This window comes from Sciurus carolinensis, chromosome 7, assembly GCF_902686445.1.
Source record: "Sciurus carolinensis chromosome 7, mSciCar1.2, whole genome shotgun sequence".
Taxonomy (NCBI): domain Eukaryota; kingdom Metazoa; phylum Chordata; class Mammalia; order Rodentia; family Sciuridae; genus Sciurus; species Sciurus carolinensis.
The window spans coordinates 6,943,429-6,970,585 of record NC_062219.1 but is presented as its reverse complement, the minus strand read 5'-3'; the positions used below and the strand labels follow the sequence as shown (position 1 = coordinate 6,970,585).

Below are 27,157 nucleotides of genomic sequence, written 5' to 3'. Positions count from 1 at the left end.
CAAGTAACCTTAACCTATAAAAGGTGTAGGGTGTGCTCACTTCTTGGGACTTTAGAACATCAGCCATGGCCCTCTTTTCCCTCCTGGGAGAAGTCTGTATTATTACCTTTAAATAAAACCTGCTTAGTATGCTTGCCTTGGCGTGCTTCTCTAGTGTTCAAACTTCAACATTAGAGGGAGCAGAACTTGTCACTGGTAAATGGCGGTATCAAAACTTCAGTGATACTTTACTACAAAGGACAGAGGATAGAAAAACTCTAAACAGATGACCAGGTCCCAATTAGGAATGGTTGAGGGGCACACAGGTACAAATATTGAACATCCACTCCTACAGTGAAAACAGAATTAACACATAGACTGTCAACATCACACCTCTTAGAGGGTCTCAATACAGTTCACACACATACCCCTTTAGAATATGCACAGTTGTTCAGGTGAAGAGCAATTGTGGAGTTTATACAACACATACCCTGTGTATATGACACAATCACTGAATCTATAAGAAGGACCCCACTCTTGTGAGACCTACAGGAAAAGTTGGATTCTCAAGCTCTAACACAATACAAACTGTATCAAAATATACTGATTATCGCCAAAAAACTAACAAGGAAACTATACTACAAAAACCTCTTGGAAATACATAGAAAAATTCACAATAACATGATATCCTAGAATATTTTGGCTAGCGAAGTCTATGCCCTAGAAAGGCTTGCATATAAGAATGGAAGCAAAATCCATCCCAACAGATGCACAAAATCCAGCATAGGGAAACAAGAAACATGAAGAAAACAAGGAAACATAACACTTCCTAAGAAAACAAGTTTCATAATTCACTAACAATTGACTCCAAAGATATTGAAGTGGATAAAATAACAGATAAAGATTTCAAAAAATTATCAAAATGATCAATAAATTCCAAGAGAACACAAAAAAAATAATTAAATGAATTAAGAAAGTCAGTATAGGATATAAGTGAGATGTTCTATTTAATAAGAAGATAGAGATACTGAAAAATAATCAAACATAAATCATGGAAATGAAAAGTCCATTAAATTGAATAAAATGTTCAGCTAAAAAAATCTCTCTAATAGAGTAGACCATACAGAAGACAGATCTCAAAGCTGGAAGACAAAGTGGCCATCCTTGAACATTCAGACAGTATTAAAGAAAATAAAAGAATTAGCCATGATCAAAATATACAAGATCTCTGGGACATTAAGGAACCAAATTTAAGAATCATTGGAATTGAAGAGGGTTGTGAGATACAGACTAATGGCATGGATAACTTCTTCAGGGAGGTAATAGCAGAAAATTTCCCAAACTTTGCAAATGAGATTAACCTCCAGATACAGGAGGCATTCAGAACCCCAAATAGACAGGATCAAAAGAGAACCTCTCCACAACATATGAAAATCAAAATGCCTACTGTATAGAACAAGGATAGAATTTTTAAAATCTCAGAAGAAAACCATCAGGTCACATTTAGAGGAAAAACAATCAGAATGGCTTATGAGTTCTCAGCACAAACTCTAAAATCTAAAAGGGCCTGGAATGATGAGCTCCAAGTCCTGAAAGAAAATGACTGTTGACCAGAGGAGGCAAGTGGGGAGAGAAAGGGAAAATACTGGGGAACATTACTGACCAAATTATATCGTTATATTATGTGCATGTAGGACTATGTATCAGTGAATTCCATCATTAGGTATAATTATAATGCATCAATAAGAAATATGGAAAAAAGTTAAGTTTAGCTGAAAATCATGGGATTACACTTTTCTCCTACTGAGTATCTTAAATATCTTACTTCCTGTTCTGTCATAAAGTGTTACGGACAAGTCTAATGACAATATGCTGAGGTTTTTCTCCTCTCTTTATTAATTAATTGATCTTTTTACCCTGATGCCCAAAGGTTTTATTTTCTTTACTTTGGAACCCAGGAATTGTGTTAGAATATGTCTTGGTTTCACCAAACTCAGTAGAAGTCAGGAAATAATTAAAATAAAAGATGAAGTCAATGAAATTGAGAATAAAAAGTAATACAAAGGATCAATGAAATAAAGAGTTTGTTTTTGAAAGGATAGGCAAGTTTGATAAACCCTTAGCCAAATTAACCAAAATAAAGTGAGAGAAACCTCAAATAAACAAAATCAGAGATGAAAAAGGAAATATCACCATAGACACTTCTGAAATCCAGAGGATCATTAGAAACTATTTTGAAAATTTATACTCCAATAAGCTAGAAGACCTTGAAGATACTGACAAATTCCTAGAGACATATGGTGTACACAAATTGAACCTGGAGGATATAGATAACCTAAAAAAATCAATACCAAATAATAAAATTGAAGCTTCTATCAAAGACCTTCCAACAAATAAAAGCCCAGGACCAGATGAATTTTCAGCTGAGTTCTACCATACCTTTCAAAGAGAACTAATACCAATCCTCCTCAAATTATTCCATGAAGTATGAAAGGATGGAACACTGCCAAATTCTTTCTGTGAAGCCAGTATAACCCTGATACCAAAATCAGACAAAGATACATCACAAAAAAAAAGCTTTAGGTTGATATTCTTGATTGACATAGATGTATAAATTCTGAATAAAATATTGGCAAACCATATACAAAAACACACTGAAAAGAGTATACCGTGATCAAATGGGTTTGATACCAGGGATGTAAGGTTGGTTTAACATATGATAATGAATGAATGTAATTTACCACATAAATAGAATTAAGGACAAGGATAATTGCCTAGTTATCTCAACAGATGCAGAAAAAGTTCTTGACAAAGTCCAAAATCCATTAATGTTTAAAACACCACAGAAACTAGGGATAGAAGGAACTTGTCTCAACTTTGAAAAGGCTATATATGACAAACCCAAGGCCATCACCATACTTAACAGGAAAAAAACTGAAAACATTTCCTCTAAAGACAGGAATAAGACAAGGATGCCAACTTTCACTCAACATAGTCCTTGAAACTCCAGCCAGAACAATCAGGCAAGAGAAAATATTAAAGGAACTCAAATAAGAAAGGAAATACTTCAAATATTTTATGTTTGCTGAAAATAAGATCCGACGTTTAGAAAACTCAAAAACTCGACCAGAAGACTTTCTAGAGCTGATAAACAAATTTAGTAAAATAGCAGGACATGAGATCAAAATACATAAATCAATCATTCTCCTACACTCCAATAGTGAATTTGCTGAGAAAGAAATTAGGAATACTATCCCATTTACAACAACCTCAAAAAATAAAATACTTGGGAATTTAAATAAGAATGTGAAGGACCTCTATTATAGAACACTGAAGAATGAAATTAAAGAAGACTGTAGAAGATGAAGAGATCTCCAATGTTCTTGGATAGGCAGAATTAATATTATCAAAATGGCCATACTATCAAAAGTGTTACACAGATTTGACGCAATCCCATCAAAATACCAATGACATTCTTCACAGAACTGGAAAAAGTAGTTCTAAGATTCATTTGGAAAAATTAGAAATGTAGAATAGCTAAAGCAATCCTGAGAAAAAAACAGTAATGCTGGACGCATTGCAAAACCAGACTTCAACTTATACTACAGAGCAATGGTAACATACATAATTGTCACCAACACAGACATGAAGACCAAGGGAATAGAAGACAGAGACAAATCCACATAAATACAGTCATCTGATACTAGACAAATGTGCCAGAAACATACACTGGAGAAAAGAGAGCCTTTTTAACATGGTGCTGGGAAAACTGGAAATCCATATGTGGAAGAATGGAACAAAGCCCTATCTCTCACCATGCACAAAAGCCAACTCAAAGTAGAATTAGACCAGAAACTCTGCAACTTCTAGAAGAAAATGTAGGCCACTCCAATTTGTTGGCACAGGTACTAACTTCCTTAATAAGACTCATGAAGCACAAAAAATGAAACAAAAAATAAATAAGTGGATAGTAGCAAATGAAAAAGCTTCTGCACGGGAAACAAGAATGTGAGAGAGAGCCTACAGAATGGGAGATGATCTTTGACACCTGCTCTTCACACAGCACATTAATATCCAGAATACATAAAAAGAACTCAAAAAATCTAACACCAAAAAAACCAAATAAGCCAATTAATAGATGGGATAAAGAACCAATTAGACACTTCTCAAAAGAAGAAATACAAATGACCAATGAAGATATAAAAGATGTTCAATATCTCTATTAGGAAAATTCAAGTCAAAACTACTTTGAGATTTCATTTCACTCCAGTCAGATTGTCAATTAACAAGAATATAAATAATAGTAAGTGTTGGTGAGGATGTGGGGAAAAAGGTACACTCATACATTGTTAGTTGGACTGCAAATTAGTGCAACCACTCTGGAAAGCAGTATGGAGATTCCTCAAAAAACCTAGGTATAGAACCACCATGTGACCCAGCTATCTCACTCTTCAGTACATACCCAAAAGATCTAAAATCAGCATACTATGGGGATGCAGCCATATCAATGCTAATAGCAGCACAATTCATGATAACTAAGCTCTGGAACCAATCTAGGTACCCTTCAACAGATGGATAAAGAAAATGTGGTATATGTACCCAATAAAGCATTACTCAGCCATAATAAATAATGAAATTATGACACTTGCCGCTAAACAGATGGAACTGGATACTATCATGTTCAGTGAAACAAGTTAGATCCACCCCAAATCAAAAGTTGAATGTTTTCTCTGATATGTGGAAGCAAGTCTAAAATGAAGGGGAGAGGAGGAGGAGGGGACAGGGAGAGGAAAATGGGGGGATTCCATCAAAATAGAAGAAAGATCAGCAGACTAGATGGAAGTGGATTAAAGGGGAGGTAGGAGAGACTGGATAAGGGAAGACGATGGAGTTAACCTGACCTAACCTTCCTACGTACATACATGAATACACTGCAGTGATCTCACCATCAAGTACATTCACCCAAAACTGAAAAAGAAAAAAGAAAAAGAAAAAGAAAAAGAAAACAACGATAAGTAAATAACAAAAAGATCAGTAGAGTGGAGGGAAGAGAACAGGGGGAAGGAGAAGGGGAGAGAAGGGAAGTGCTGGGGACAGAATTAGAATGAATTATATGCCATGCTTTTATAATCATGTCAGAATGAATCCTAATGTGTATAACCAAGAAGAACCAAGTAAAAGAAAAAAGAATATGTCTTGGTGTTGGTCATTTTGGGATCAGTTCACGAGCATACTGTGAGGAAAGTGATGCTGAACTTAATATGTAGCATCTGCTTTGTTCTCTTGCTGTGATGTGTTCAGCAGACATATATTGAATCTTCTTCCCCTAACTTCTACATTCATCAAATTCTCTCAAATCTTTTAATTTTTACTTGTTTTTCAGAAGTTTCTCCTTTTCCACTTTATGTTCAGACAATCTGTTGTCCATATTTCCACTTACAATAACAGTTCACTTTGAAACAGCTGTGGACAGTTGTTTTAGTTTTCATCCGTCTTGTGGGTATTCTTTCATATCCTGCTCTCCATTTTCTGTATCCTTTTAAAGACTTTTTATGGGATTTCCCACTTCTTTTCTGTTAGGGCTGTGTTCCTTTTCTTTTGCTCAGTTGTGTGTGAGATTCAGGGCAGCCTTCAGAGTGCTAGTGTTTCCTATTCTGGTGATTTGGGGCAGTGTCCAAAATGGGCACACTCTCTGCCATTTCCCAACTCTGGTTCCACTTGGAATTTCTTTTCTTTTCTTTTCTTTTTTTCCCTATTATCTATTTTGAGAAAATCTCTCCTTGGTGTGGGATGTTGTCCTGAGGGGTTTCTTCAGCTGACTGAATTCTATGAATCCATGGAACTGAAATGCTCCAGTCTTTTTGGCCTTATTAAAGATTCTCTGCAGACATCTCACATCCCTTTACATGCCTTGAACTTGGCCTAATATCTTGTCAATAGTTGGTATACAATGACTGTAGAATGAATTAATGAAATCTGATGCCATTAAGTTTTAATCAATTCTAACAAAATAATGGCAATGGGAATTAATAATAGAGTTAATCAGGATGGTTTTACCTACATAAATACTTAAAATAAATAGCTCCTGGGTTGGGTTTGTAGCTCAGTGGTAGAGTGCTTGCCTAGCACATGTGAGGCACTAGGTTCAATCCTCAGCAACATAAATAAATAAATAAATAAATAAATAAGTAAATAAATAAATGCATTGTGTCCATTCACAACCAAAAATATATATAAAAATAAAAAAATAAAATAAATTGCTCCTATAACTGAAAACTGATCATTTATCTATTTAATTTACTTGGCTTCACTAGTATGACAATAACCCTTATCTAGGAAGATGTTAACATATGGACAAAGCCCAATAAGACTTTAGAAATCTTGCTGACTGCATTCATAGTGGTTGAAATGCTAGTGGAATTTGTAAAACTAATATCCATTAGTTAAAGAATTTATCAGTGAGGACTATTGCATTTATTCTGTTTGCAATAAAATATCATTTGAGCATACAATTCTCTGTCCAAGGGGAAACAGATGTGTCATCATGTGTGTCGGGTGATTTCTGATGATTCAAAAGCACATGCAACATCTGAAAGGCACCTCCTGAACACACTGCATATTTAAATATTGTGAAAGTTAAAAACAAAAACCAAAAAACCTTTTGACCTAGAACAAATATTGTGCTCGCCTTTGTAGAAAGCTTAATACCCTAAGGAAATAATGTAGACAAGTAATCACATGTCATTAGCAAAAAGCCTCCTTTAGTTTCTTCTCAAGCTTTGACCCAGATTTCCATAGACTCCTTTTAACCTTGCACTGGAACAAGACTGCAAGTTCACTGCAAGCATGCCGCTGTGCACTTCACAGGGAGTTGTGACAGATTAGCACTAGGCAGAAGGGAACATCTGTATTTATCTCAGCACACAACAAGCAGCAGCCGTAAAGGATTGATAAATGGACTCCCACTGATAGAAAGGAACAAACATTGCTCTTTTGCTATTACTTCTATTATTCCCAGGGGCTTCTTCACTTACCAATATTAGATAGCATTTTATAAACAGAACCAACTTGGAAGAATATGGTTAATTTGTAATGGGGACTGGGTCTACGTAGAATCCATTCTCAAGTGAGCTTGAAAGCAGATAATTAACCAAAAATCACTTATGCATCACTTGCCTTTGGAATACATGGGTGTGTGTGTGGATTTGTGTGCATGCATATGTAGGATAATATTAACCTGTCAAACTATGCTATTTAAACTCTGATTAAATCTAGTTTTCAAATTTCTAGGTACGTTTTAATAAAACGGATAATCTGTAGATAACTAAAATTATTTAGAATTGGCTGTACCATATTTGCAAACGTTTTTGAAAATAAGTGTTAACATTGACAAAAGATACTACTCTGCACTTAAGGATAACAATAAAAAACTTCCTCTTATATTTCATCAGATTATAGTGAAGAATACATCGTTCCTGTAAAATCTTGACTCATTGCTATACTTTATATTTTGTTTATTTCAGGAGTAGTCTTTCTGTGTACATATTCATAGATTCTCTTAAGAATAGGAAACATTCATTTTAAAGTACAAAATTCATACCGATTTCCATAAATTCATGTTTTAGGAATCTAAATAATGAGTCATAGGAGAATATAATGAAATAGACGTTGTATGTTTTTGACCTGAAGGTAGTTAGAAGGCTTGGGTTGGGTAGAATACCATTCTACGGTGAAGCAGGGGTCACGGTTCAAGCCCCGCAAGGGCCATTCAGCTTCCCCTTTCCTGTTGGCCACTGACTGCATATTAAGCCCAATACAGGAACATGGGTCACCTGAGGGGTCCTGCTGGACAGGAAGGGACTGTCCTCTAGGAGGGGTCAGCCGGATTCCCTGGGCTGTTTAATTTGTTTGCTTTCATAGGAAAAGAAAGCAGGAAGGAATAGAAAATTTAAATCTGTGGAAAGAAAAAAAGATGAAGTATAGGGAAATTAGGTAAAAGTAAAATCTGGGAAAACTGGCAAATGTTCTCTCAGAATGAGTCACAGCGTCAGTAATCCAGGAGCTGCCTGGCCCTGGCAAGCTGTAGGAGCAGGGCAGAGGCTGGGCTCCTGCTGCCTTGCTATTCTCCACAGCATCCTTTGGGGGCACTCAGGTACAGCTCTTGGGCCTCCCTTGCCTTTCCCCCAGGAATTCTGGCTCCTGTTAAATCCTAGCCAAAAGCACCTCGGTTCCCTGGGGCCTCTCCCCTAATCCCTCGGGAGCACAGAAGTCCTGGGTGGAGCTACTGTTGGCCGAGGACTGTCCTGAGCCCCACAGCTGTGCCAAGGCTCTGCTCCTTGGTGAATTCTTGCCCAGCAGGGTGGCATGGCAGAGGAGGGACTGTGGAGTCGCACAGAAGCACAATCTGCTGCTGAGGACCCCAGATGGGAACCAGGACCCAGTGTCAGAGGCCCCCTTCCCGTAATGCCCAAATGCCTCTGCTCCCGTTTTTTTTTTTTTTTTTTTTTCTTTTTTATTAACACACACACACACGCACACACACACACACACACACACACACACACACACAGAGCAAAAAATTTAGCTTAATTTTCCTTGGCCGTGAATTAGAAACTAATGAAAACCAGTTTATTATAGAACTTCCTCTTTGGGTTAAAAAAAAATCTAAAACAAGTTTATGGAGGAATGCTAAGTTGGGTTGAAAATATTTCTGCTTCCTATGCAGAGAATGTCCTATCCACTGTATGTACTAGAATGTTTTTTCCTAAAAACAATTACTCCTCAAATTGCCAGTAATCGTCATCTTGTTTTTCTTCATTGGCAGGTTGTTTGCCCGAGAGAGTCAGTGGCGGTCTTGGCGGTGGCTCCTGTCACGCTGCTGTTTGTATTTTCTGTTCCATTGCTAATAATGTCCTTTTCATCCCTGGACATCTGTTGGCTGCTGATGAAGTGCGCTGGCTGGAGAAAGGGCTGGACTTTGGTCACTGCCTGGCAAAAACAACCGTTCGGAGGGCGAAATCAAATGCACCGAGGAAACAGATCAAACTCCACCTCAAAAATAATTGGAGCCACAGATGCATCCTGAATTGCAATTTAGGAAGTACTTTGCAGAAGACGTGATGCCAGAAAGCACTAGCTAGACTTCTAGTGCTTGTGGAATCTTCTGGAAAGAGGTCAAAACCAGCTGGCCTCTTTGCCCCTCTCCCGGTGTGTGGCACAGCAAGTTGAGGCTGAGGGCAGGTACCTGCTGGTCCATGGGACACCTGGAGAGTGGGAGCCAGAGTTCCAAGCTTTCCGTCCTGAGGGGCTGTGGCAGCCAGCAGGGCATCTGGGGCACGGGCCATTAGCCCCTCACTGCAGTCCCAGGGTTTGCAGGTCCAAGAACCTCTCCCTCCAGTGACATGGAAACCTGCCCCTCTCTCTGTCTCCCTGGGCGGCTCCCCCAACTCAGCATTTGCTCACCCCTCCCTTGTGGTGTGGGTGAAACTTCATCCAGTCCTGAAGCAACTCTCAAGGTTTCTGGGTGATTCTGAGGCCAGTGGAGGGGGGAATGGCGGCTTTTGTGTGAGATTACAGGTGGGGCAATGAATTGCTAGTCCCACTGAGCAATTAATAAGCCGATTAGAATTTGGGCGCCCCACATAGCTTTTAAAAGTGTGTTTTTTTTTTTTTTTTTTTAACTGTATTAGATACTATTACATTTATAACTATCTAATTTTGATGTGAATTAGCCTATAACACTGAGGAAACCCGTTACGGTTTAGATGTGAGGTGTCCCCCCCATGTGAATGCAGGACCATTCAAAGGTGAAGTGATCAGACTGTGGAGCTGTGAACTAATCAATCCATCCTAGTTTGAATGGACTGGGAGGTATCTGTAGGCAGGTGGGATGTACCTGGAGAAGGGGGGTCACTGGAGGTGTACCCTAGAAGGTTGCATCTTCCCTGTCCCTTCCATCCTGCCCTCTCTCTCTGCTTCCTGATCCCGCCATGAGCTGACATCTTTCCTCCCCAGGACCCTTTCCCCATGATGTGTTGCCTCACCCTGGGCCAGAGCAATGGTGTCAGTCACGCATGGACTGAGACCTCTGAAAGTGAGCCCACTACTTCCCTCCTCTAGTCGTTCTTCTCTGGTAGTTTGGCCACAGCCACACAGAAACTGACTAAAACCTTTGGGATGAAGGTTCTTAATACTAAGAATCAACCCTGAGATGGGAAGAGCCAGATGGCCAGATTGTGTCCCCGCATTCCTGCCAAGATCACCAGAACACACCCGCCTCACAGCAAGGCCACTTCACACTCCAGTCTCCTGGAAGTCTTCCCAAACTCTCAGTCCCCTGGGGACTGCACGCCCCAGCATGAACCAATTTCTACTCGTCCCTTTTCTCCTAAACCTTTCCTCGGTGTCCCCTGGAACTCCTCACCCACAATAAACAAACTCTCCTACATAGTCAGCTTCTCCAAATGTTTCTGAGTTAACAAACTCCATCTCTCTTGCACCCATCTGAGATTAGGGTGCCTCAGTTCCACCTGCACATACTTGGAGGCCAGAGGTGGAGCTTGTCTCCTGTCCCCTGAACCCTCAGTCCCCCTATCTTGAAGCCTGTGCTGTGTGGCTGCTCAGCCTCACCCTCCTTTCCTCCCTGCTGCCCCTGGGTCTCCACACAGCCCCTTGCTCTTAGGAGAGGAGCTCCCAGCTCAGTCTCCACCTTGGCTCCTCTTCCAGCATCGTTCCGGGACCTGGGCTCCTCCACCTCTCCATCTACTCTTCCAGTCTGACCTCATCTCCTAGGATCTCTGCCTTTCCTGTTCTCCTGGGTCCTCCTCAGGCCTTACCATCTTGAGAAATTGTACCTCCTCTGAAATCCCAATTCTGAACATGTCTCTTTCTAGTTACCATCTCCCATCTCTCCAGAACTCTTGTCTCGACTTCGTTGAGACTTCTACTAATCAACTGATACAACCTTTATCCCTGGCTGTCGCTCTCTTCAAGTTCAACTTACTTTCCTGATCTGCACAGACCTCCATTATCCCCCACCAAAAACAGGGCCTGGGACACAGATCTCCAAGGTCCTCTGCATCTGACTGTCACTGACAAAAACTCCTATTGGAAACCTGCCTTTCCCTTCCAGGGGCAGATCCCTGCCCCTGAATGCAGATGACACTGTAGATTCTCTCTCACTAGTCACACTTTCTCAATTACTGATCAGACTTCAAATGGGCATTTAGAGCTACCGCATGATCGATCACTTTTCTCCAGTGGCTTGCTTCCTCTCTTTTCTTGCCAAATTGCTCCTGTGCCACCTCTCTCCTATTTCCATCTACAGTCTACTTCACGGTTCACTCAGGACAGAGGAGCCATGCGTGATATTCTTGTTTAAGCAGCAAATATTTACCAGCCATCTTCTATGTGTCAAGCACTCTTCTAGGCGGGGAAGACACGCAGTGGAAATAGCGTCTGCCTTCGTGGAGACCTCGCAGGTCACCTTCCCCTTCCTATCACTGCATGGAGCTCACCCGCCCTGTACTCACCTGCGGCAGCCCCTCTTGCAGCAGAGAAAGCCCCCTTCCTCCTGGTCAGGTTCCACTCCCCCAGCAGTTCTGGATGCAAGCCCTGCTCAAAAGTGCTTCCTTTCTTCAGCAATGGCATCTCGTGCCTGAGTCACCAAGAGGCCTTCTCTGTTGGCTCCTGCCAGCAAGGGCAACAAGCTCCGGCCTTCACAAGCTCTGAAGAACCCGTCTCCCATGGCCACGTTTCCCTATTCCTCTTCACAGCAAAACGTCAGAAGTTGTTCTCCCCTTGGTTCACGCTTCATCCCATAAGAATATGGCTCCATTTCCAAGGACTCCTCCAAACAACAGTCACCACGATCTGCTGTCATCACAGGCAAAGGGCACTTCACTGACCTCCTCCCACTCAGCTTCTCAGCAGCATCCACTCCAAAGCCGAGTCTTCCTCTGGCAACCCTTCCTCTCCTGGCTCCTTCATCACCACCCAGCTCTGGGTCTTCCTCAGTTTCCTTGCTGGGTTCCCATGCTGGCTGCCACTCTCCCACTCAGTTTCCAAAGGCTGGTGCTCCTTAGGGGATGCTCATCATGGTTCTTTCTTTCTTATCTTCTTGGCCATTCTCATGGATTTATAATAACACCATGCCAGTGACTCCATCTCTGACCTCTGACCTTCACCCCCCGCCACTGTGCTCCAACTCACCAACATATCTCAATGCTTCGGGCATATCAGACACATTCAGAAGTGGACCCTGTATTTCCTGACTCTGATGTCCCCTTTCCACCCATCTCAGTAAAGTGGAACTTGCATTTCCTTGACTCACTGCCAATCAGTGACCAAATCCTTTAATTTTACCCTGAGTGGTCACTTCTTTCTGTCTCCTCTGCCAGTCTTCTTACTGCAGATCATCCCCATGTTGCGGAAGGACTGGCATTCTTTAAAATCCTCCTGCTTCAACCTCAAGGACTTCCCACTGAACTTAGAATAAAACTCAAATTGCTGACCCTGCCTCTCATGCTGTAGATGGGTTCGTCACCGGCCCTCTTGCACATTATTTCCTAGGCATGCTGGTTTTATTCAGTGGCATAAACCAAGCTCCCCTTCAACATGTGCTCTCTTCTGCCTGGAATGTTCTTCTCCACTCCTGTTACCTAGGCTCCCTCAATAGTTGGTATCTCCTGGTTCTTTAGCCTCCGGGTTTCTTGACTCCTTATCCAAAGCACGGGGCATCTCGGTCATTGTGTGTTTCTATATTAGCTCTTATCATGATTAGTACTTGAGATTTCTTCATTTACTATTTTATCCAATGTCAGACCAACAACAATACAAACAGGTATTCAACTCATACTTTTGGATGGTGAAGGTAATTTCCTTAAAATTCCGTGGAGGAAGCCAGCATGGTGGAGGTCAGTCTGAAGCGTGGCTCCTCTGGAAGATCACCAAACCTCATGGCCTTCCTGGGATCACATGTGTATTCTTTAGGGCTCACCCAGAACTTTGGAGTGGCTCTACTTATCTGTGATGTGCTAATAACTTTACCAAATAGTTTGGGGAAGGAGGGGAAGATGCTTTATGTGTGAATTGTAGACACAAAGGATCTTCTCAGAGATGGGGCCAAGAAGTTAAAATAAATGTATCATTTCAACTTCCACAGAATTTAAATTTTATTTCGTAATGTAAGGGTTTATAATATTTGATGATAAGAGTTTATAATGTTTAATGATTTATTTTTAATCCAATCTCAAAAATATCAAATTGATCTGGATCAAAATCAAGATCAATAAAAATGGAAAAAGAATCATGTACCAAGAAATTAGGTAGCTGACATTTGCCTCTGCCATCCAGCAATGAATTCAGTGATTAACCAGTATCCATTTGGTTTTTATCAATCCACCTTCTACATGAACATTGCACTTATTTTAATGTCTATTTTGTTGCTACTACTTCAGTGTATTGGTGGGGTGCAAACAGTATTTAAAATCAGAAATGTTTTAGTAGAGCATAATATTTACAGCTTACCTTGCAATCCTATTTATTTACAAAAATTCTACGAGATGGTTGAGCATTGCTCTTCTATTTATGCAAAAGGAAAAGCCAAGTTATTTGGACAAAAATGAATTGTCAGGGACACTGCAGCACACATTAATATAAAAATGTTATTTCATCATGTAATATAAGCTGCCTCTAGCACTCAGTGAGAGTCTGGGTTTTGCCAGTGAGCCACCCACACCCACAGCAGGAGAGTGCCTGCTGGAACCTTCTGCTTCCTCTCCAGAGCCTCACACGGTCATCTGCCTCAGGACCACTGGGTCTTGCCATGTATCTCTAGATATAAATATCCTGACATGTCCTGTTGGTATCAGTCACCAATGAAGTCCCTGACCCTGCGCCAACTCTCCAGGATGCCCCCAGGCCCACACATGCCTTTGTGCATCCTTCCACCGGCACCCATCTCTTAGTTCCCCGTGTTGGGGGAACTCGGGGGTGGCCAGCAGTGACTGCCCTGCGACCGCCATCTTCCTCCTCCAGGTTGCCTTACATTTCTCCCTGACTGAAACTGACAGGCACCTGAGGTCGCTGCTTCCCCGGCAGCCCTGGAGAGTCTTGCTGTTGTGCGCTTTGTGCCACCAAGTGCTTCTTGGTGATTTCCCAGTAGGATGTCCTTCTTCTGCACCTTCTAAACGCCTCTACCTTTCAGCTCCAAACCATGAGGCCAGCCACACCCTAACTCTCCTTGTCAGTCAGCTACTGCGACCCCGCGGCCCCCCACCTCTTCAGTTCTTGGCTCACCGTAACTCCATGTTTGCTCCAGTGACAGTGCCGGCTGAGCTCAGTGTCTGCATGGGCGATACCTCCAGTGCCCCGCTTTCTCAGGTCTGTGACCTCTGCTTCAGTCATCATGTCCTCCATCCTAACTAAGCCACCAACACCCTAGACCTGGTCCTTGCTGACCACATACCTCCTTACACAGCCTTAATTTGAGTATCACATTTTCTGGCTGGTACCTATTTTCTCAGCTAGCCCCTTCTCGTACCCAAACTCCTAACACTCCCTGAACCCACTGGGCTCTGTACCTGACTGTCCCTCCCACTTCTTTCGGTCCCTCACTCTTTGTCCAGGCTCTGTCTGGATGAGCTCTCATGGGCTGTCATTATAATCCTTCCCCTCTTTTCCTCTCTTATCTTTGCTGTACTTGGATGGCGGAACCCCAGTGCTGGTTAAATCTGCACCCAGTTGAATGTGACGGGAAAACCTTGGGCTATTGATCTTCCTCCGGCTCCACCATTTCTCAAGTGTATTCAGTATCCATCCTCCCAAATCCTTCCCCTCTAGCCCTCTTTCCCCACCCTCACTCTCGGCTGATGGCCTAGATTATCATTTCACTGAGAAAAGAGAAAACCCAGCCCAGGTCTTTGGGGGACCCTCCCCAGATCCCACACTGCACGCTGCCTCCCTGGGGCTGCCAGGTGCGAGGCTGTCTCTCCCTGAGGCCGGGCCTGTGGCCTGGAGGAGACGTCGCTCCGGACTACCCGTCTCTTTGACGTCTTCAGTCTCTGTTCCTCTACCAAAACCCCCATTGGTACATAATAGGCTGTAATTTTTCCTCCTAAAAAGTAAGTTTGGGGCCGGGGGTTTAGCCTGGTGGCAGAGTGCTTGCCTAGTCTGTGTAGGGCCCTGGGTTTGATTCCCAGTACTTTAAATCAAAAAACAAATTTTCTTGGTCCCACATCCCACAGCAAAGCTACTTCCGTCCTTGCTTTCCTTTACAGCTAAATTAAAAAAAAAAAAAAAACGATCTGCATCTGCTGCCTCCCGTTCCTCTTCTCCCCGGAACCCGAGCCCATTCCAGGCGGGCTTCACCCTCGCCAGCCTCTCAGTGCAAGCCCGCCGACGCCCCATGGCCCAGGTCACCAGTGACCTCCACTTGTGAATTCCGGGGCTCATTCTCATGCTGGTCCTGCTGGGTGAGCTTGGAGCACGTGCCACTGCCTCTCCCCCTTGAAGCGCTGGCTTCCTGGATGCTGGTTCACAGCGGTCGCCTGGGTTGGTTCCACCTACGCCAGCCTGGCCGGTGCCATCAGCCCCCCTTTCCACCCCCACCTCACCTTCTACGACTCCCCCTGCTGCCCCATCACGCCGGTGCCTGGACTGTTCGAAGAGGCGGGGGACATGGTCCCTCCAGGCTCCCTGCACTGCTCTCTCCTCTCTCTGGAAATCTCCTTTCCTGGACCACACGGTGGTGCTTCTCATGACCCTTCCAGTCTTTTGTCCCTACCACCTGAGTGGAGAAACCTCCCCTGAGCACCTCGTGTGGAAGAATGTCACCTGCTCCCCCAGCACACACTCATCAGCTCTTGTTTCTTTCTTCCCCAGGGTGGTGACCATCACCTGACTCTATGTACACTGACCGTGTCCATGTGTATGTGACGACACAGCTTCCCCGGCTAGAACGGGAGTCTGATGGAGAGTTCTTTCTCAGCCCTCCATCCCTGTAAGCTAGAATTCTGTACAGACAATAGTAGGTGCTCAGTCATATCTGTGAATGAAGGAAGGAAAGAAACGTGGCTTACTTGAAATGGAGCTCGGAGCTGCTGCGAGGTTCTATACTGTCAATCGGGGCAATATTAATTTTGATTATGGCTCCATTAAATTTCTAGGAGAATGCAAGTAGCCTGGCTTTTATGCAAATCTAAGGAGTTGATTACAGTTGGCTTCTTTCCCTACTAATTATCCAGTGACCCTAAAACAAATAAGGAAACAACTTGCAAAAAAAGTTAGAAGAGAAGGCTCCATTGTCTGTACAGAAACGTCAGGGTGACAATCAGTAGTTCTTGCTTTAAGAAGTGTCTCAGGGCTGCACATGGTAGCATATGCCTGTAATCCCAGCAGATTAAAGCAGGAGGATGGAGAGTTCAAAACCACTTTCAACAACTTAGTGAGGCCCTTCAGCATCTTAGGGAGACCCTGTCTCAAATTAAAACATGAAGAGGGCTGGAAATATGGCTCAGTGGTTAAGTGTCCCTGAGTCCCTGGGTTTAATCTCTAGTACCAAAAAAGAAAAAAACAAAGAAAAAGAAAAGAACCAAAGAAGTGACTCGGGTTTCCTCTGAAGCAAGGTTGGGAGAGACAGGTGTTTTCACCAGTAGGTAGTTTGGGGGCGGGTTATCATCTTTTACCTGGGAAAGTCAATCTCATCTTCCCGGTACTGGGAATCAAACCCAGGGCCTCACAAACACTAGGCCAATACTTCACCACTGAGCCACACCCCCAGCTTGATGTGCTTGTGTTTGCACAGCATTTACGCCTGTTCTCCTGAAAGCTCACAGTGTGAAAGGTGAAGGAGGCAAACAGCACCTTGCTAGTCCAAGGACGGGGACACCGTCCCAGCTTCTGCTCCACTCACTCTCCTTTCTGGCTTTAATCTCATGTTTGAAACACGCTTTACACACACACACCAATGAACACACAAGTGAACGCTCGTGGACAAACCGAGCCACACGGCCCCGTTTGCATGTTGTCTGGTCACAGTAGGCAAAGACAATCTCTGGCAGTAAAATTCAGCAACCAGAGTGTAAGTCAGGTCCACCAACATGGTTCTAGCCACTCGGAATAAACCTGACCCCTGGTGCAGAGTCGTCTGTAATCCCACATAAGGATGAAGAGATGCACAGTGGTCCCTCAGTATCCATGCAGGATTGATTCCAGGACTCCAGTGGACACCAACATCTGAGGGTGCTCAAGTCTCTTATATAAAATGGTATCTTATTTGCACAGAACCTACCCATATCCTCATGCATACTTCAAATCATCTCTAGATTCCTAATACCTAATGCAATGCAAACGCTATACAAATATTTGTTATGTAGTATTGTGTTTAAATTCCCCCTTTTTTTTGGTACCAGGCATTAAACCTAGGGGTACTTAACTATTGAGCAACATCCCAATCTTTTATGTTTTATTTTTTATTTTGAGACAGGGCCTTGCTAAATTGTTGAGGCTGGCTTTGAACTCACAATCCTCCTGCCTCAGTTTCCTGGGCCTCTAGGATTACAGAGGCCCAGGAACTGCATCTGGCTCATTTTATTTTTTATTGCTGTTTTTTTTCCCAAAAATTTTCAATCCACGGTTGGTTGCATCTGCAAGCTTAGAAACTGGGGTCCGATATGACCAATTTTTTTTAAGTAGTAAAAAATATACTCGTGTGTACATACATATATATTTAGTATGCTAAGGTATTGACTTAGTGCATCTATTTTAAAACTGGCATTCCTTACTAAGCACAACAGAGCACTTAAATAATCTGCACTTTCAAGGGCTACCCTCTGTATGTCACACAGGAAGGGCCGGCTGTGCAACACAGATAACACACGCAAAGAATGGAGATCCGGTAAACAGGGCTTGCACATGTAACCCGACGTCACATCAGGACCACCTGTGACTACGGATTCCCTAGGCATAATTCACTCTGCATTTATTTGTTCACTCATCTGCCACTATGCAGAGACTGCTTACGGCCCCAGTCTTGAGCTGAAAAGTTCTGGCAGGTAGCAGATGTACCAATTAATAACCTGTCAGGCCTGACGGAGAGAAGCGGAGAGAAGCGTCCTCCACGTGGTCGGCGTGACTTCCTTCCCCCTTTCGGGGCGCCCTGGGTCAGGAGACACACTCGGCCTCCCTGGAGGGAGACCCAACTGTCTCATTAGCGTCCATCTTTCATGACACAGGGATGTGGCTTTGGGAGAATAACTCACCTGCTCTTCTCCAAGAATCCTGAAGTGGTGGAGCTCTTTGATCAAGGAGTTGGGACAGCCAGCTGTTGGGAAGAAGAATGAGTCACAAAGATGTCATTGGCATTCTGTGCACTAGCATGTTCTTCCACACAGTCGTGACAGTCAACAAGCAGTGCTGATGTTCGGGGGTACAGGTGTGTCCCTGAGAACACCTGTCTAGCCAGCCACAGAGAAGCAGGACCTTCCCAGGAGCTGAGGCTGCAGACTGGCTGCAACTCCAACTCTTCAGGACAGGGCTGCACGAGACTGGCATGTGCTGGCCCGTTTCCCCTTTCCACATGACCTGCACTATGTGGGGCCCAAGGATATCATGCCATTTCTGGTCCTTGAATCATGTCCAGCATGTCACTTGTCCCTCATGCGGAACCAGGTTTTGTGGGGCCAGAGTAACTATAGGTTCTGGGTTTCCTCACCCTTAGGGCCAGAGTCCTGCTCACTGAGGACTGGAGTCAGAGGGCTGGGGAAATAGCTCAGCAGGTAGAGTGCTTGCCTCGTAAGCACAAGGTCCTGAGTTCAATCCCCAGTACTGCAAAAAAAAAAAAAAAAAAAAAAAAAAAAGAGACAAAGAAGCTGGACATGCTGGCTTGGTGGGATTTGCTGAGCCTGTGACCTCACCTGGATCTCTCAGGCTACCACATCAAGCCCCAGGGGATCCTGCACTAGAGTTTGGGAAGGTCCTTCTGAGGGACCTGGGGAGAGCGAGGTGGTGGTCCTGTTGCCTGCCACTCTCCAGCTCCACAGTCAGGCCTCACCTCTCTGGGCTTCCTCATCTCCTTCCTTCCATTGTAAAATGAAATAGCAATTTAAACCAATCATACGTACATGTCTCTATTCGCAGGCGCATACATTTGTGTGCTTGATATCAATTAAAATGTGCTCCCTTCTGTCTTTTTAATGGAATTATCCCTCAGTATTAGGTCACATTTATACTCTGAACTCCAGAAACAAAATTAACATAACAACCTGCTCCCCTGAGATGAGACCTGTGTGTCACCTAATCTGCCAAAGGCTCTGTCAAGGACCTTGGACGGTGGGCAGGGCACGTCGAAGAACTTGCCGGCCAGTGCTCACTCAACTCAGCACTGCATGGAAGAACGTGCGAAGGGGTCGAGATGTGTGGGCGAGGACAGGCTGAGGAGTGACAAACCGGTCTCCATGCGGCTGGAGGTGTCCTTGTCCATGCGGCTTGACTTGTGCCTTGCTCTAGGAGGTGGGATTTAAACCACCAGGGAAGTGGGAGAGGCGCCCAACAGGGACTTGGGTTGGGACTTGGGCAGTATGACGATGAATGTCATGTGTCTGGGGTGCCCACATTGCTGGTCACACATTATTTCTTGGTGGGTCTCTGAGGGCGTTTCTGGAAGAGATGAGCTGGCACTTGGACGGGTGGACTGAGCAAAGAAGTCTTCCCTCGCCAGTGTGGGCGGGTCCTGGGCCTGAGCAGCAGGAGGAACAGGAAGGGCCAACGGTCCATCTCCGCTGCCCCAGACTTCAGAGCACCTGGCTCTAGAGTGCTTATTCTGGGACTTTGACCAGCCCAAACCCTGCTCCCGACCCCTGGCCCTCGTGTCTTCACACCCAGGCTGAACCACAGCACCCTCCCTGGTTTCCAGTGGATGTGAGACGTGGATCGACTCTTCCTGGTTTCCATAACCACGTGGGCCAATTCCCCTAATGTTCTCCTGCGCATGTCTCTCTCTTTATGTCCTATTGGCTCTGTTTCTCTGGATGGGTCCAAAACATTGGGTTAGTTCCAGTTTTGAAATTTTACGGCCATGGAAGATGCTGGAACATAGTTTTAGCTTTTGAGGTTATATAGTATAAATGCTATGGGAAAATGGCTCATAACGATGCATGGAGGTAGTACAAAACATTTCCTATTTAAAAAAATAAATGAAAATCCTGAGGCAAATATTTTTGTGGGAAACATGATAAATGAGTTGCCACAGGCACATCTGGTACTGCAGAGAAGGAGAGCTGGACCCTGAAAGTGAGAAAACGTACTGGAGCCGAGTGTCTCAGCTGGAGCCACGGAGGCCGGTGGAAAGGCCTGTGCCAACCCGTCAGAGCCCTGTTAGGTGTCAGCAAAATGACAGCACCTGCTGTATTAAAATCATGCTTCAGTTTTGTACTTTCATTTATATCTGATTTATAAAGTCTTTATTTGGGCCTTCTAGTTCTATATGAAGTCTTTATATCTCAGTTTATATCTGGGTATATTTAATTAATGACCTTAAAAATAAGTTTATTCAACCCAGAATTTTTGGAGGATTTTCTTTCTTTATAAGTGCTTCTTTTTTAGTTCACTCGAACTTAAGAAAAATGGCTTTGGCTTCTTTGTACTTTAGGTAAAGTAAGAAATGGAATTTGAAATGAGCGGATCTTGGGGATCTGTATTCTGGCATGCTGCTAAGGTGCGGGTGAGGGATGGATGTCAGCCACGGCGCAGCGTAAACATCTTTAAGGAGGACGACATAATGCCTGGAACCCCTGGTGGGTGCAATGACATGCAGCACAGGACAGCTACGACAGGAAGCTGGAGGGAGGAGGGGAGAGGGGCCGGGTGGGGAGAGGGGCCGGTGGGGCCTGCAGAGGATGGGAGGCCTCTGCTCACTTCTCGTCACAGGACATCCGCGTGGGAAACGGACAGGTGAGACCTCGTGCAAAGGAGGAGCCAAAGAATAACAAACAGGAGAGCAAGACACGGCGCGGAGTGCGCCAGCGCGGGAACGGGGGTGTCATCAGATTGAAATGGAGCCGCTTGTGTCAAGCCCACAAAAGAAGAATGAGTAAACAAGGCTGGCAGCTCGAGGGGAGCTGGTCCCTGTGCCTGGTAACGAGAAACACTCCCCGCTGCCAGAACCGAAGCTTGCTCAGACGGGGCTCTGCAGGGACTCCGCCCAGTCACGGCTCTTCAGCCCTGGCCCTGGGACCAGGGATGGCAGGGTCTGGGTTTCTTAGGCAATCCTGCCTGTTCTGCCTTTAATCTTCCCTTCACTTCAATCCCTTGAGCTTGGGATCTACCACGGCGCCTGAGCCCCATCGGGTGCTCTGCTCTTCCCAGACACGTGCGGCCATCTCTGGAGACACTGCTATCTAGGTTGAGAAGAGAGCAGACAAAGCAGCAGCAGGGGTGGAAGAAGGCCCCAGGGCCTGGCAGACGGACTCGGGAAAACGGGTGTTACTAGCCTGGCGTGTTTTCTTCCCCCCAATTCCCTCCACATGCACACACACACGCAGCAGTCAACTGTCTTCTGAAGCCACGGCGTCACAGCTGCCTGCTTTGGTCACATCACGTGCCCATGCTGTCCAGTTCTCTACCTGCAGGCCCCGGGGGCTGTCCTGTCCTTGGACGGCACTTTTCGGGATGCTGTTAAGGGTATCGGGTGCCACGCCACCATCCTGTGGGCACCCACCTCGCTAGGAGTGACAGCTCAAGTTCTTGTGGTGGCCTCAGGTCCTCCGTGCTGGTGGGCGTGCCCCTTCCCTCTCCCACACTGGCCTGCTCTTGCTCCAGAGGGTCCAGGACCTTTGCACTGGCTGACCCTGGGGTGCATGCGGAGTGCTGCCCACCCCGGCTCCTCAGCGAGGCCTCTGGGCGCCTGTCTGAAACTGCGGCCTGGCCTGTCCCCGCTCTGCCCTGCTGTGTTCGGGCTCTGTCTTCTGGCGGACTCCACATCCCATTTACTCACTTCCGCTGCCCGTGGTTGAAATGCCCAGCATGGGGATTTCTGCCAGTCGCGACATGTCACCTGTGCCTGTACCAGGGCCTGGCACGGATGAGATGCCAAACACAGGTGCTCCGTGAGTGAGTCCCCAGCCATGGGGTCGCGCCTCTACCTCGCTCAGGGATGCCGCTCTCGTGCCTGGGGCCTCAGCCTCAGCAGAGGCCTCGACCTCCAGTCTTGCAGGTGCTTTGTCTTTTGGTTGAGCGACCTTCTTCTGACCTGTCACTTTTCTGCCCAGCATGGACCCCACGTGGAGGACACCCATGGCTCTTATTACCAGGAGTCCTCGTCCTCTGCTGCGCCTGCCTTGCCCACTGCCAGTATCTGCCACCTGGTCTCCCTCCTAGTCCAGTTCTGCTGCACACAACCAGGGGTGCAAAAGGGGACCAGCCGATCCCCTCAAAAGAAATCCATGCCATGCTCTGGAGTCATGTCCTGTTGAGGGCCCACCAGGGGACGCTCAGCGTGGCCTGTCCCCTGCTCTGCACCAGCACCCTCACTCCACCCTCACTCTCCCCTGTTAGCCTCTCCGTGCTCCATTCTTCAAATGCGACCTCACATTCTTTTGTCCCAACCCAGGCTACTACTGGGCTCCGCCTTCCACCAGAGCTCCCTGCTGTCCCCTCAGGCTGGACTCGCCTGCACTGCTCTCCAGCTCCCTCCTCTGCCCAGAGCTGCCCCCACTTCCCAGGTGCAGACCGAAGAAACTTCTGTAGGCCATATGCCACCTGCCCGGGGGCGACTGACCCTCACCTCGGGGCGCAGTGCAGGGTTAGGGCCTGGTGGCACGTCACAGAAAGCCACTACATGCTCTACGCTTACGACAAGTGGCAGGAACAGGAGCATGGGGGCGAAGCTGAGGCACCGAGGCTTTTGTCTAAGATGAACCCTAACAAGGCCGCCCAGGCACGTGCGTTGTTCATGATAAACAACGAGAAGTCATCAAGCCGGTGCAAGCAGACTGGACCCGCCCACCCTGCCCCCTGCCCCACGTTCAAAATACACCAGGAGGGAGACCTAACACGATGTTGTGCACATTTTGAACCATGTGCAAACAGACATAGTCACAATAGGAGATTGCCTGTGGCTTATGAATACGCTGCAGACCTCAAAGTACGTGCCGCTCGCCCCCGACTTATAAATATGCTACAAACTTCAACATATGTGTGCTGTTCACCGACTTATAAATACTGCAGACCTCGGCATACGTGCCGCTCGCCCCTGGCTTCCTTGCTACTCTGCTTGTGGGGTAGCTACCTGTCATGCAATGACTCTTTCCAGTCCTGTCTGTGCTGGCAGAGTTTGATTTCCATCCTGCACATGCTAAAGGACTCCCTGGACCCCAACGACATCCCCTCCCAGTGACTTGCCCCCTCGCAGGCCTTTCTCCAATGCGGTGGGCCTCTCCTCCCAACAGGCCTTTCCTCAGCCGTCCTGACCACCCCTCTGCTCCTTGTGGGCCTAACTCCCTGTGCGCTCTCTTTCCTCAGCCTTTGCTGCTCTGCAGCTTGTTCACTTCAAACTACGTATGTATTTAAATCTTCCACCTTAAAAGTCAGCAAAAATCCAGTTTTGGGCACAGAGTTACCAACCTATTTCTGACCTTCTTCTTTCATCCAATTTTCTCCTAAGAATAGCCTACAACCACAGCCACCAAGACAGAGTAATTGGAAATATAGTTACACGAAGGAAAACCCAAAATTGGGGGTTCCATATCTTCTACAGCAAACTTGGGACTGGTTGAAGCTCAGGTTGTGCACTATCTAGCTAATTGTGTGCTATTGATAAATCTGGACTCTAAATGCCAATTCCTTTATGAGGAATAATCATAATGTGGGCTTCAAAGAGCTTTGGTGAATGCATGCAAAACAAAGTAAGATGCTTGCTGAACATGAAATGCAAAAAAAAAAAAAGCAAACTTAAGACCAAAGATATTCCCACGTCGAATAACTACAAATTATCTGAAGAGATTTTCTTTGTTTAAAAGGGAAGGTGCTGGGTTTTCAAGATGGCGGAATAGAGGTGGTTACCTTCCTGGCCGCCTCCGTGGGGTGAAACCAAGAAAGTAGACAGGCAGCTTCTCAGCAGGGTGGGTGAGCAAAAAAGAGTGGGGGACTTCACTGGGAATTAATACCGGACATTCTGAGCAGATTGGGGACTCCAGCAGTTTGACATGATAGAATAAGGAAGTGCTACTGCCATTACCACTGGGTCAGCGTGAGTGTCCCCGCAAGCAAAGTGGAGGGACGAGGGAACTAAAGGAACTCACGCTTTTAGGAGACCTGTGGCGTGTCTGGGTATGAAGAAATCAGAGATCAAAGACACAGCCGAATTAACCAGAAAGGCATGCCACACAATATCCTCGTGCGGGAAAGGAGCCACAGCTCTTCCGGCTGCCCGCGGAGGACAGAGGAAGGAGTCATTTTGCAGCTGGGCCACAGGGGTCAGCCGCTGGGGGGAACTGATTCCTGGCAAACCCAAGCCGAGCCTGAAATACAGGCTAGCAAACCCACACCGCGGGACAGAGAGAGTGCCTAAGCGACTAGGAGAAAATCAAAAGGAGAGGGGCTTACACAGGGGAACACAGGTCATGGAAACCCACCAGGTTGCCTCTTCCCTTGAGTCCAGTGGCTCGCAGGACCAGCTGGAAAGGGTGGAGGCAGGAGTGACCGAGTTTGGAGACTGAGCCTGAGAGACCAGGAAACATGGTTTCTGCGGGTGATGGAGGGGAACACAGGATTGTCTCCTCTGTTACAGAAGTAGAACCTCGGGGAGATTCCTCGGTGCAGGCTCCCAGCTCGACCATCAACTGCCAGGCCCTGGAAGGTGCGCTTATTTAAATCTTCAGACCAATCGCCATTCAGCGAAGAGCCTGGCCCTACCTAGATGTAAACCCACCTCCAGGAGCTCCACCCACAGATCTCCTTTCACACTCCAGTGACCCCACCAGAAGGTGAGGCAGACATCACACTCCAGCTCGCCCCGCAGAACTCTGCCAAGAGGGAGGCCAGGAAAGTTCCGAACTTCAACTGAACAATCCTTTAACTTTGCACCGAGATATTCTTTTTCCCTCTTCTCTATTTAGTTGTGACCTGAGTAGGTTATGGACACCTATATATATACAGACTTGTCCCTTTTTTCTCATTTCTAGCATTTTTGAAGGCAGTTATTTTTCATGGTCTAGCATTTTGAGGCCAGGATGTTTGATTAATATATTCTGGTTTTGTTTCGCATTCTTTTATTTTTATTTTAAATATATTTTTCTCTCCCTTATCTGTTTCCCTTGAGTCTCTCACTTTTCTTCTGCCAACAGCCAAGCTTTATTGTCCTTTCACTCTTCCTTTCATTTCTATTTTCCCTTCTCCGTCATAATCATCATATCCTACATATCTTCAATTTTCTATCTGTTCACCATTCAAAATTGCAAACCCTTTTGCAAACTTACTGTTTTTACTGTGGGCAAGACCCAACAATATGCTGTCCCCAAGAGACTCACCTCATAGGCAAAGACATCCACAGACTGAAGGTAAAAGAATGGTAAAAATCGTATCATTCACAAGGATCTTGTAAAAAGCAGGGGTTTCTATTCTCATATCAGATAAAGTGGACTTCAAGCCAAAGTTATTCAGAAGGGACAAAGCAGTTCATTTCATACTGCTTAAGGGAATTATATATCAACAAGATATAACAACTGTAAATATTTATGAACTGAACAATGAAGCATCTACATACATCAAACTGTTCTCAATTTCAAGAATCAAATAGACCATAACAATAATACTGGCTAACTTTAATATGCCTCTTTCATTGCTGAATGGATCTTCCAAAGAAAAACTAAATAAAGAAACTGTAGAACTAAAATATAATAATTTAAGACTTAACAGAAATAGACTATTTCATCCATTCATGACTGAATATGCTTTCTTCTCAGCAGCACATAGATCATTTTCTAAAATAGACAACATCTTAGGCCACAAAGCAACTCTTAGCAAATATAAAAACATAGAGATAATACTTTACATTCTATCAGATCATAAGGGAATAAAATTAGAAATCAACAATAAAATTTAAAAAATGGAAGATACTCTAACACCTGGACACTAAATAATATGCTATTGAATGATCAATGGATAGCAGAAGACATCAGGGGTGAAATAAAAAGATACTTGGATGTGAATGAGAATAGTGATACAACATATCAAAGTCTCTGAGACACTATGAAGGCAGTTCTAAGAGGAAATTCATTGCATTGAGTTCACTCATTAAAAGAACGGAAAGTCACTAAATAAATAATCTAATATTACATCTGAAAGCCCTAGAAAAAGAAGAACAAATCAACACCAAAAGCAGTAGAAGATGGGAAGTAATTAAAATCAGAGCCCAAATCAATGAGATTGAAACAAACAAACATAAAAATAATTAAAAAAAAATCAATGAAACAAAAAGTTTGTTGTTCTTTGAAAAAATAAATAAAATTGATAAACCCTTAGCCAAGCTAACCAAGAGAAAGAGGAAAAAATTTCACATTACTAAACTCCATGATGAAAAAAGAAATATCAACATGGACACTACAGAAACACAGACAATAATCAGAAACTATTTTGAAAATTTATACTCCAATGAAATAGAAAATCTCACAGACATCAACAAATTTCTAGAGACAAGTGATCTACCCAAATTGAATCAGGGAAATAGAGAAAATTTAAACAGATCAATATCAAGCAATGAAATTGAAGACACCATCAAAAGCCTATCAACTAAGTAAAGCCCAGAACCAGACGGATTCTCAGCTGAGATCTACCAGACCTTCAAAGAAGAACTAACACCAATCCTCCTCAAATTATTCCATGAAATATACAAGGAAGGAGCCTTTCCAAACTTAATCTATGAAGCTAATATCACCCTGACAACCAAAACCAACAAAGATACATCAAGGAAATAAAACTTCAGACCACTATCCCTAAAGAACGTAGATGCCAAAATTCTGAATAAAATACTGCAAGTTGCATACAAAAACACATTTAAAAGAGAGTACCCCATAATCAAGTGGGTTTCACTCCAGGGATGCAAGCCTGGTTCAACATATGGAAACCAATAAAAGTAATTTGCCATTTCAATAGACTTAAAGACAAGAATCACATTATCTCAATA

At 44.7% G+C, this 27,157-nt stretch overlaps 1 protein-coding gene across 3 annotated transcripts in view; it reads right to left on the bottom strand.

Annotated features, from left to right (window-relative positions):
• The window catches only part of Prkn (parkin RBR E3 ubiquitin protein ligase), a 1,199,081-nt gene that overhangs the window by 173,535 nt on the left and 998,389 nt on the right, over window positions 1-27,157 (bottom strand). For all 3 annotated transcript variants that reach the window (XM_047557058.1, XM_047557059.1, XM_047557060.1), the window contains exon 8: window positions 18,240-18,301. In XM_047557058.1, the coding sequence (XP_047413014.1) occupies window positions 18,240-18,301 (62 nt within the window). The remainder of the gene's footprint in view (window positions 1-18,239; window positions 18,302-27,157) is intronic.